Source organism: Thamnophis elegans, chromosome 12 (assembly GCF_009769535.1).
Source record: "Thamnophis elegans isolate rThaEle1 chromosome 12, rThaEle1.pri, whole genome shotgun sequence".
NCBI classification, from domain to species: domain Eukaryota; kingdom Metazoa; phylum Chordata; class Lepidosauria; order Squamata; family Colubridae; genus Thamnophis; species Thamnophis elegans.
In genome coordinates, this window is record NC_045552.1 from 18,511,133 (window position 1) to 18,523,518 (window position 12,386).

Consider the following 12,386-nt stretch of genomic DNA (forward strand, 5'->3'; position numbering starts at 1 on the left):
GGTCTTCTAATCTCTACTTCCATTGGAGAATCTCCAGTTTCCAAAGTCAGCTTAATTAATCTACTGTTTAGCAATTCTTAAAAATTTATTTTATACTAACCTGTATTCTGCTTTCCAACAATTTCCATGCATTGTTTATGGAGGAAAGGTAAAACAATCTCCTGTGCCAGCCATTTAGAAATTTAGTAGCATTTCTCCTCTTGATTTCCTGCACCCAAGGCTTAAACATTCAACTATTCCTCATATCTTGAAATACCCCAGATAAACAAGTAGTGAACTCTCTCAGTTCATCTGCTTTAATGCTTTTCGTGATTTCTTTGTACTGCATGCTGGAAACTAGGTCCATAAAGATTGAGGTAGATCAACTAATAAGAGTTCCCCAATTTAGTAAGAGTTAAACCAGCCACCCAAATGCTTACAGTTGACATCAAACAAATTGGTATGATTACATATTTGAAAAACTTAAACATCAGTTAAGCCACTGATGACTATTATACAGGAAAATGTTTTTCCAGGGGAAAATTGTTGTTGGATTCTGTTTATTAAAGACTTCATATTATGTAAAAAGGACTTTTCTGAATAGTCACTTCAGACGATTTATATTACATACCGTATTTTCCATTTCTATGTAAATATGTGTTCTGTCCCATTAGGCAGGTTATTTGAGGGAGAAGTAGGATACACTGCCACATTATAAAATTTTAGCTGCTACCCCACTGCAGTCAGGGTACGTGCTTTCCTAATGATAATAAACTGGGGAGGATTATCAAGCTTTCCTTGATATTCCCTATTGCAAACTTACCTTCATATTGTGGTAAACCTATATCAGCAAATCCAGAATAAAGAAAACTAAATAGATGGATAAAGATGAGAGATAGAAAAAAATAGTGTCAACAGCAACAGCAGAGCATTCAGTAAATGTTGGTAAGGTGGAAACAATTTCTGTACTGCTAAAATTCTGGCTCCTGTAACTGGTAACTGGTTGAAACAGTGCACCATCAGGCAATTTTATTTTCGAAACAAGGTATTTCAAATAGCAATTTGATTTGATTTGATTTAATAAATTTGATTTGCAATAGCACTTTTATATACCACTTCACAGTGCTTTACAGCCCTCTCTAAGCGGTTTACAGAGTCAGCCTCTTGCCCCCAACAATCTGGGTCCTCATTTTACCCATCTCGGAAGGATGGAAGGCTGAGCCAACCTTGATGCTCCAACTTGCAGAAGGCATCCAAAATCCAAGACCCACGATTCCCCTGGAGTTGAAATTTGGCAAATTTGATAGAACATTTTATGACATAAATAGCACGAAGCAGTTTATGACCCAATATGTCATAAAACTTCCTTGACTATGATGTTTGACTCTGCTATACAGTTCAGCATGGGCTACTTTTCAAGGCAGATACACCTCTGACTGTATCCAAGATTTTCCAGCGAAGGCAGTGCATTAGACATTTTGTCATCATTGAAGGCAGTGATGAATCTGTTAAGGAAATATTTCTGAAAAGAATGACCCAAGAGGGCAGGGGGTTGTCTAGTTCCATTTAAAAATCAATGGTGACAACAAGACAGCTGTTGCTGATCACTTCCCTTCTGCCAAATAAAAACCAATATCTTTATTTGAATATTTCCTAAAGAAAAACAATGCACATCATTAATAAATCTAATTGGGCAGTTCTTGTTCATCACATCTGTTCTATTATAATGTGATATTCTTCTATTATCTTATAAAACAAAGGATGAGGTTTGCATTTACATTAAATATCAACACAAATGAGAAAGCAAACTTCAGTCATCATTGTTCCAGCCAGAGTGGAAAAAACACTGGAATGTGACAAAAATAGCTTTCTCTCCCCCTCCCTCTCTCTCACTATATCTATATTTAGATGATAGATAGATAGATAGATAGATAGATAGATAGAGATAGATAGATAGATAGATAGATAGATAGATATAGATAGATAGATAGATAGATAGATATGAGATAACAGATTCTGTCCCATTTGTAAGCAAATTAGGCAGCCAACAATTAAACAAAGCATATTTATCTTTTCTCGTTTGGGCCATGTTGGGAAAAAATCTTTTGTGACATGGTTCATTTTCTATTGAATTGTCATTAAGCAGTGTGATTTACAATTGACACATGATACACTGGGACCATAAATGTAAACCATAATAATATGACTATGTACATACAATAGTATATTAATATGGAGATCGCAATAGCACAAAGATCCATCCAGACAGAGAAATGCAAGGTTAGTCAATAAAGTAACTTCAAGCTGCATATGATATGATTTATTTCAAAATTCAGACAGAAACCCTGAGTTACCAGTTACACAATCAGTTAAATTAAAAAGAAAAAAAGCAACAAAGACTTGGGGGGGGGGTTGCACTTTGCATCATGGAGGTGCTGGATTGTGCTGTTTGGCAGAGATTAAAACAAACAAACAAACAGAAATCCTCTCCCCTTTCTTCATCTAGAAAATCTGGACATCTTCACCATTGTGGGCTCATTACACATTTAAAAGCTAGATACAATCTGGCATAGATTTCAAAAGTCCACAGGATTTGAGGATCTAGAAAAAGTATGTAATTCCAACCAGTCGGATGGAGTTGTCTTCAATCACATGATGTTGAAAAGGGAAAGAGGGAAGGGATGAGTCAAGAGTTGTTGAAAACTATCTTGAGTAACAGCCACCTGGCTTGGATGATAAGGAGCAGGAAATTCAGCTTGTGCACACGAGAACTCACAAATCATGTAAAAAGTGTGTCGTTAAAAAAAAAACAAAAAAACATCTCCACTGGAGTGGTCTTGATGAGAGAAGCCGTGAAAGCATACTTTCAGCTGTTATCAGGTTTTGAGTTGCTGAGTTATCAACTTGTCTAAGGCATGACCATTTGCAGGTAGAGGTGTTTTGCGGGAAGATTATTGCATGTTCATCTTCTTACCTACATCTACATAATTCCCTTTTGAAATAGATTCTCTGTTCATTTAAGAACAACACATCACAACAACAACAAAAAAGACATCCATAAGGAGAACAAGAGCTAATCTTTCTGAAGGCACTTGGCCCTGATGGACTTCTTGGTGGAGAGACGCTCTCCTGTGCCCCTGGAAATACCAGGGGAGTTTGTGCAGAGTCACAACTTGGTGGGATGGTGGAGAATTACCCTGTATTCCCATATCACAGAGTGGTAGATGGAAGCTTCTTAACCCGTCTCTGTGCCAAGAAAGAGGCTTCGATAGGCTTCAGTTGGGGACTTGGCTTTGAGTTGTTCAGTGCAGAGTACGTGGCTGCCATGGCACCCTGGAAGAGAGATGAGCCACAGGAGTTTGCTTAAGAGACAGGCATGTATAAGTTGCATGGGCACCAGGGTTGACATCACTACCAAAAACTGATTATTTGCCGACCCCAAAGCACTAAACCATTCACTCCCATCTAGCCATGCTGTTTGGAGACATAACATTTTCATTCCAACCTAGAACTATGGAGAAATTTCCTAACATTTAGGACAATTAATAAATGGACAACTTGACTCCAGAGGTTGTGGGTACTCCAAAACCAGAAATTTTTAAGAAGAGATTGGACAACCATTTTTCTGAAGTGGTACAGGGTTTCCCGCTTGAGCAGGGGGTTGGACTAGATAGAACTCCAAGGTCCAACTCTTGCTATTCTGTTATTCATTCATTTACTCATTCTCAAGAATCACCTTTTCCTGTTGGTATCTGGAGGCTTTCCGTTGGGGAAGGTGGCTTCAACGTATCCCTCCAAAGCGTGCTCCCACAAGGTCCCAGCTCAACAAGCAAGGATGATAGGGACAACTAATAGACTTGCCTTTGCTAGTTCCAAGGCTCTTATTAATCTCAAAGGTTATCATCTGTTTCACTATCCATGAAAATCTCATTGCCCAAGATGAACAATTTTACTAGTGCTAAGCCTTCCACAAGGAAGTCAGTGACATGTGGTGAGGTTTATGGCTGGTGAGGCAAGCGGGCAAAAGCCGCCCTATGTCGGACACAGCGGCAGGGCGTTCGGACACCCCGGCGCTGTGTCTGCCATAGAGGCGGGACTGCCGCCCCGGCGCTAGAGGCAAAAGCTGCCCTGCCACTATGTCCAAAAGCCCTGCCACTATGTCCGACATAAAAAAAAAGTGCCAGCCCGCATGCCAGCAGAGGCGGGTAAAACACACAGACACAAACAAATTACTTACAATAATTCAATTACTTACAAATTACATTAATTTTGAATTCCTCCCCCTCCCTCCAACCCACATACCTTTTCCAGCTGTTCCACAGAGGATTTCAACTCTGCTCTTGTCTGCCATGATGAAAATGTAAAAATGTAAAAAGGCAAGAGCTGCTGAGGTCAGGCTGAGCTGCTGCCAGAGTCTCCAATGGATGACTCTGCTTAACTGTTTAAAAAAGCCTCTAAAAAAGTGCCCTCTACAGGAGGAGGCGAGAGAACCACGTGCCTCATCTACATAAGGAATTTTTCGGCTTTTAACCCTTGCTTAACTCTGCTCGAGTGATCATAAAGATAGACTAAATGAGGCACATGGTTCTCCCGCCTCCTCCTGTAGAGGGCACTTTTTAGAGGCTTTTTTAAACAGTTATGCACTAAGCAGAGTCATCCACTGTGACTCTGGCAGCAACCTCAGCCTTTTTCCTTTTACATTTTTTTTCTTTTCATGATGACAGTGGTGAGGCTCTGCCTCCCTTGACTGCACGTCCCTGGTGGAAATTTTAACCTAAACAATCTGAAGCAGCTTAGAATATCTAAAGAATGATTTCCTAAGGGTTTCTATCAGGTGCATGCACATACATAGGACAGGAAGAGAGAGACTTGCTACTCCTATCCTGATGAGATTACTCTAGTGTTTTAATTATTTTTTAAAATACCATCAAGTAGAGTGTAGGAACACAGAAGTGCCAACTTCAAAGGACCTCTTCAGCCCAAATAGTATTGTCTGCTTTGGCAGCACTTGTCTTTTTTTCCCCTTCTTTCCAAACATGAGATGCTACAAATGGAACATGGATTTCCTACAGGTAATCTGAGTTGTGCCAACCTCTCTCACTCTCATGTTTCTCTTTTTCCTCACTGATCCAAGGATACCGAGAGAAAACTAGGGCCGTAAGACAGAAAGTATGCAAATCTTTTCATACCTTTACAAGCTGCACATTCTGGTGACTTAATTGGCTCTGAGGCAACTTGTCCTTCTGGGTTATCCAGGGATGTTGGAGTACCTGTTTAGCAGTCAAACGCTGATGTGGATCAACATGGAGCATCTTGGATACTAAATCCTGCAGTAAGTATTCAGAAAACATAGCTGCTGAATATCTTTTTTCCCCGTGCCACTTTCTTGGCTACAATGAAGGAGACAGTGCTGTTTCTTGTTTAATTTGAAAGTTACTTCCAGGTTTGTCATATCTGGCGACAACAATGCCTAATTAGCCAATACTAATAAATTCCTTCCTTCCTTCCACTACATTTGGACATCACATCTGACTCTAACCCATGGCTTGTTCTTTACAAAGCAAACAGAAGCCAGGATTTGTTCTCTAAAATCACCAAATGGAGTCTCTAATTTGTTTAGGTACAAGAGACCAAAAAAGCACAATTACATGGCAGATATTGACATCCTTTTCTTTCACACGAGGTGCAAACAGCCTTTTTAGGAGCTTAAGGAATCCTCAATTTTCTTCATTAGTCATTCATCTTATTTCTTGTAACCTTTATATTGCTTAGTCAACTAACTCCAAAAATTAAATCTGAAGAGTTAGTTTTGGGTACAATGAATCCAGGGCTACTGCAGCCTGAATTAATTGCTGGATTCATTGCTGGCCAACTTAGAGTTAATGGAGTGTTGATTTTCCCTGCTTCAGAAACAAACAAAACCCACAAAAAATGGGGTTTTACTATACACCCCTTTTTATTTTGCATCTTCCACAAATCCAGAAACCACAAATCCAACCACAGTGATGCTCATTCCAGTTGGACCAAAATAATTTTGATTTTCTTTTTTCATTTGCCAAAAAAAGGGAGAGAAGGTCGACCCAGGCGAACTTTGGAGCAGCTGCTGGGCCTTTAAAAAGAATTTCTACAGAAATGACCAATCGTGCACTGGCAAATCAGGCAGCTGGATCAATTGTTCTAAGAATTGAAGTCCATCATGTTATCCCAATGGAGCCAATGTCTCTGGTTTTCTATCTCAAAAAGAAAGTGAGTGACTATATGAGTTTGGGGGTAAACCACAGAGCTTTATAAAATTATACATTGGATGTAAAAAACAGACCAGAATATTTATTTAAAGAACAACTTTGCCCTCTCTCCCAAAATTAGACTCATTCAATGAAACTGAATTGTTAGCGATAAACAATTTATAGAGTTGTACAGCATAAATTAACCTGTGAGATTGGTTATCACAAGAATAAGTAAAGCTTGCTAAATTGGGCAGTTTTAGCATTCCTGGATGATGAAGTTATGAAAAACTCATAACCATGACCCCAAACCACTGTTCCCTCTAAGGTGCGCGCCTGCGCGGCCGCGCACGTCGCAAGAAAAGCCCGCGCAGAGGTTTCTATCTGCTGCGCAGAGTTTTCTGTAAAGCAAACGTGGGGAAGTCCTTTGCAGGTGGCTAGAACTGGCCGCCTGCAAAGGACTTCCCCAGACTTGTTTTGAAGAGCACGGCTCTTAAAGTCCATGTTCGGGGGATCCCTTGGAGAGGGGATTCCTTCCTGCGACTGCGAGACCCCGCCCAGAAAATGCGGAGAGATTGGCTGGGCTGGATGTGGCCCACGGACCTAATTTCCTTTCCTGTCTTGAAGGAACGGAGGAGGGGGAGGAGGGGGAAACGCGTTGGTGACGGCTTCATCCAACAGCCTCAGCTCAGCTGAGCTCCGGACTGGGTTTTGGTTTTTTTTGGAAAAAAATATATGCTGGCTTGTTTCTTCGAAGCCTCTCCGTCGAACTTGGCCTGATGGGCTCTTGGTTTGTGAGACAGAGTGTTAATTGTGAGCTCAGGGAAGAGGGGAATCAAATTACGCCCGGGGTTGGGATCCGTATCTTGTCGGTGGGCGCAAAAGGCAGATACATCTCCACGCAGCTGCCCCACCTCCCCGGGGAGCAGCAGGAATGATAGGCAGCGCCAGAGTGGTCACCCTGGCCGGAATCTTCGGGCCCATCTGGGAGGCATCCGGGTGGAAATCTGGATTTGAACCTCTCCTCCTGTTTTCCCCCTCCCTCTTACATGCCCCCTTGGTGCAGCGGGCTACTGCCGGCGAAAGGAGTGGGGCGGGCGACATTGCACAACTGGGTAAATTATAAACCACAGATTTTAATCCTATTTAATTTTTAATGGTATCAAATTTAGCTATAAAGTGGCCTTACCTACTTTTTTTTCCCTGGGCCTGCTAAATTTTGGTCCCTGGTGATACAATGAGTTAAATGCATTCTGGCCTGGATTTCCTATTGTGCAATTTGTGTCATGGACTTAATCATTTTAAATTCCATAAAATGCCAGTACACATCCTTTCTGCCAAGAGATCAGAAAAAATGCTCGAATCTTCTGATATTTAAATGATTTATAATGTTGTTTAGATATATAATTTGGATTACATTTGAAAGCTATGCATTGATTAAATACTACAGAATACAAGCAGTTCTTTCTTTTTTGGTTTTAGAAAAGGATAATTCCCCTTTTAGCCAGGCTTTTTGAATTAGATTATGGTGATGTTAACACCAGTTTTTAAGTAGATTTCAAATTTTTTTTAAAAAATCTTTTAGCTGCTTTGAATACCTTGGAGATGAAAAGATGGGGTACAAACTTAAATAACAAAAAAATAGTACATTCATTTTGAAAAATAAATGCAAGACTTGATTAATTTCATATCTTTATTTAAAATAGTTTTGCCATGGCATATGGTTTTATCGATTCAGTTGGAAATGATGTGGATGTTGTATCTGATTCTGAGGTATATATATTCTTAAGTAACATAACATATAGCATATAGTCCAAACTTGCTAGACTATTTAATTGATCTTACTACTTTAAAGGGGGAGAGTTTCATGATAAATTATTTTATTACATTTATGTTGCATTTATATATTATATTTATTACATTTATATTTCACATTATATATTTGTATTGTTATTTTAGTGTTTATTGTCAATTTTGATAGATATTATATTGATATATCAATACTGATTTTACTCATACTAAATAACAATTACTGCTATTATTTATCAGCATTAAATATTTACAGTTTTTAATATTGAGTTAGTCGTATTTTAGAATAATAGGATTATCTTTTAATAGGATAATTGGCAAAATCTAATTCAAATGTGATGGGTTGCATTCCAAAGGAATGTGAGAGGACAGGTTGCCTGCAAAATGCCAGGACCCAGGACCCTGTTGGTGCCATGTCTCTCTCTAGCCAGTCTAACAATCTAAAAGCTGAGCAGAAGTCTTTTTTTTTTTCAGGGTGAGCGGAAAAGTATAGTGTTTGAGTGGCACTTTTCATGCCTGGCATTCATCAGGCTGAAACCTCGCTCGCAATCGGCGCTTGACGCTTGGAATGTTGCGCAAATGTCCAGCAGACGTGACAGCAGTTCAAACTGTTGCTCTCTTAGGTGCTCAGGCATGAAACTGTGCCGCTCAAACACTATACTTTCCCGCTCACACTGAAAAAAAATTAGAGGGAACATTGCCCCAAACTCAAAATTCCTAACTTTTAACTATATCAGAATGGTTAAAAATTACTCTCTAGAATCAATGCTCCTCATGAGGAGTGTGGATAGGAGGGTGTGATGGCTCTCCTTAGAAGAACCTGACCAGCCATTGGACAAAATGAAAGTGGACTAGATAAGCCATAGCTCCAAGCCACCGGTCTCTCAAGTTTTATGACTCAAGCTGGAAGCCGCTTTATCAGTGGCTGAACCTAAGAGACTAAACCTTACTTTGGCTGCATCAGAAACAGTGTTCCAATTTCCTCCTTTGAGGGAAAACTTTCCACCGCCTATCCGGACAAGGATATCTTCAGGGGTATCACTGGGCCCGTTTGCAAATGGAGTATACCTGGAAAAGGCAGAAGGGAGCAGGGAAAATGACAATAGCCACATATTTAATACATGCAATACCATCATGTCAGAGAGAAGACAACATCTAAAGCATGGGGGTGAGAGTAGACATGGGTAGAGAAGACAGGAGGACTGCAAATGAGGGAGATTCATTACCAACATCTCAACAGCATCCAATTCACAGAAAATCCCATTCAACTCCTGGTAGAGATTTAAGTACACATTATTTTCATTGTAAGGTTTGGTTATTTTTTTTTTAAATCACAGAGATCCACACATATGCTCAGTGGAAGCCGGGATTCTCAGGAGACAAACCAAGACAGACTCTGAACTGAGAGATTTCACAATTCATTATAATTATGAGCGTGTAATAAGTCACAGTGCCCTATTATGGAGCTGAATCATACGGTCTAGTCTGTTAATGATTGGTTGGGAATGGAAGATTTGCTGTGGGGCAAAGAATTGGCCAGGCTGACCTTCAGGTTTGTTACAGTTCTCCAGTTTAACAGCAATTGCCAATAAATGCCTGTAGCAGCTTGGAAATGTACAAGCATTTTCTAATTTTTAAGCAATGTTATAATGAGCTTGCTAGATTTTATTGATAGCCAACTTATGGGAAACCTTGCCCAAAGAGCAGAGAGGGGCTTCAAATGCCTACCTTAAGCAAAAAAAAAAAAAAAAAAAAAATCTTCATTGGGATAGGGTGAGATTCAGATTACAATTCCAACTGAATCATTTTTTTTACTCACTGATGGGAGAGAAAGGTTTAACATTTGTGAACTCATTTTTGTATCAGTCCCCATAACATGTTAAGCCAACTCTTCCAAATATTAATGTGTCTTGTGTGACTCTAACTACTGTAGTACATAGGGCATGATTGCTACCTACAAGTGATGTGAACCCAGCAATTCTGGCATATTCAACAAAACAAACTTAAAAGAAACCATGGCTTAATAATAGTGAAGTTCTCAGTAGCAGGGCACAATACACAATACCAGAATTGGAAGGGACCTTGGAGAGCTTCATGTCCAACCTCCTGTCAAGCCAGAGACCCCAAACTTTTCTGGGCAAATTGCTATCCAAACTCTTCTTAAAAACCTTTAGTTATGGAACACCCACAACTTCTGAAGACAAGCTGTTAATTGTTCTCATTGTCAGGAAATTTCTCCTTAGTTCTAGGTTGAATCTCTCTTTGATAGGTTTCCAACCATCTGTGGGCATGGTGTGGTGTGGCTTGGTGGGCATGGCAGGGGAAGGATACTGCAAAATCTCTATTCCCTCCTCTTCTGGGGCCAGCCAGGAATGGCATTTGCCGGTTCTCCGAACTACTCAAAATTTCCGCTACTGGTTCTCCAGAACCTGTCAGAACCTGCTGGATTTCACCCCTGTTTCCAACCATTTGTCAGCTTTGGAAGCCATATTAACATTCTTGTGCTTGGAAAATTAGGAGGGGGATTTAGTAGAGGGAATGTAGTTAGACAAAATAGCATTCTTCTTTTCGGTCAAGGTCATGGTATCCTCCACCTGGAGAAGGAGTGGTTGAAGTGATGTCTCAAGTCAGGACAGATTGGGATTGGACAAGGTGATGGATTGATGGGTGCATGGGATGGGTTTGGACTTTTGACTTACTGAGGGAAAGCCCGGAAATCTCAGATTTCCCAGATGTGCCTGCATACCTACTCTAATAAACGGGAGCTTTGAGAAGATGCCTGTCTCAGAGTTTTTCTTTGGGGTTTTCCGGAACACTGACACCATTACTTCTTGCCTTGCCCTCAGGTGCTTTGGAGAATAAGTTGTCTCCCTCTTCTTTGTGACAGCCTCTCCAACATTGGAAGACTGCTATCATGTCACCCGTTAAGAATGCAGCCAAAGATTCTAATCCCTTGCTCAAACAGGAGATTCACCAAGCAATCTCAAGATAGTCATCATACCTATTACTTGGGTTCATACGCTCTTTGCTCATCATGGGTTGATGGGTTCACATTGCGCATAAGACCATGACTCAGAATGAAGACACCATGATGGCTAGGTTCACATAAAAGATTAAACCATAACTAAGCCATATGATGGCTTCATTCAGTTGAATTGTCTCGCCCTATCCTGTCTCACAGAAGTACTGTGAGATAAGGAGAAGCAGAGAACCACCTCTCTCTCTCTAGCATTCTTTGGAAGGAGAGTGGGTGGAATGAAAATTTAATAAAGAAATACAGTCACATTTTTTGTTCTCCCAAAAACCGCAATACATCCATCTTACCCTGCTAGCATTGTGTAGAGGAGGATTCCTAAGCTCCAAATATCACAGGCCTCATCGTAGCCTTGGCGCTTCAAAACCTAAATTAGAACCAGAAAACATGGAGACATAATTATCAACTGTAGGAAGAATGGGAAGAACACACTGACAAAAAAAGGGGGAAGCGATGAAGCTTTCTGATAGTTTTCTCGGTTCTGAAAAAACAGAGAAGAAATAAAAGATGCAAGGGGGACATCTCCAGCAAGAGAAAAATCTGCAGACAAACCATGAGGTTAGAAAGCAGCTCAGTTTTGAGTTTCTCCTCTCTTATCATTCCTGCACATCCTGTTCAGAAGATAATCAGTACTTGTTGGTCTTCTTTACCTTTCCTTATCCTCTTTCCATTTCCTGTTGTGTCCTTTAAGAAAAAGTCAATTCCACTAATTTCCAGCCATTGGCTGTGCTATAAGACAAGGGTGTTTTAAATACTGTGTAGTTACAAAAAAAGCAATTGGTCTAATTATGAAAAGTTTGTAAGCAGGGAGCACAACAGTCTCTACACACAACCTTCCCCATGGTGGATCTTCCAGATCAGAGATCCTCAATCCCCAGACCGTGCCCCACAACCGAGCCTTGAGCCATTCAGAACCAGGCTGCAGGCGAGCTCGTACACACTCATTTGTGCGCATGGCGTAGCCACCCCTCACGCAAATGGAGCTGCATGCACACACTTGTCCTTTGCTTGTGCAGAACCATCCCCTCTTTCCCCCTCCCTGGCTGGGCTGCAACGCCAGAAAGGTTGGGGAACTCTATTCCCGCCGACTTCAGCTTGCAACAACAAAGATGGTTTTTTCCTAGGATAAAGTGGGAGATGCTTCACTCCATACAAAAAAAGTCCTCTTTGCAATTGCAGAATATCCCATTCTTGCCTCCTAGCATTAGCACTTAGACTTATATACTGCTTCATAGTGCTTTTACAGCCCACTCTAAGCAGTTTACAGAGTCAGTCTAGTGCCCCCAACAATCTGGGTCCTCATTTGACTGACCTCGGAAGGATGGAGGGCTGAGTCAACC

General features: G+C 40.7%; 1 protein-coding gene across 5 annotated transcripts in view; it reads right to left on the reverse strand.

Moving 5' to 3' along the window:
- Positions 1-2,273: 2,273 nt before the first annotated feature.
- RPS6KA1 (ribosomal protein S6 kinase A1) overlaps positions 2,274-12,386 on the reverse strand; it is a 121,378-nt gene continuing 111,265 nt past the window's right edge. For all 5 annotated transcript variants that reach the window (XM_032227591.1, XM_032227592.1, XM_032227588.1 and 2 more), the window contains 4 exons: positions 11,337-11,413; positions 8,963-9,080; positions 5,169-5,306; positions 2,274-3,312 (listed from right to left, as the gene is read on the reverse strand). In XM_032227591.1, the coding sequence (XP_032083482.1) occupies positions 3,190-3,312; positions 5,169-5,306; positions 8,963-9,080; positions 11,337-11,413 (456 nt within the window). In that variant the 3' untranslated portion in view covers positions 2,274-3,189. The remainder of the gene's footprint in view (positions 3,313-5,168; positions 5,307-8,962; positions 9,081-11,336; positions 11,414-12,386) is intronic.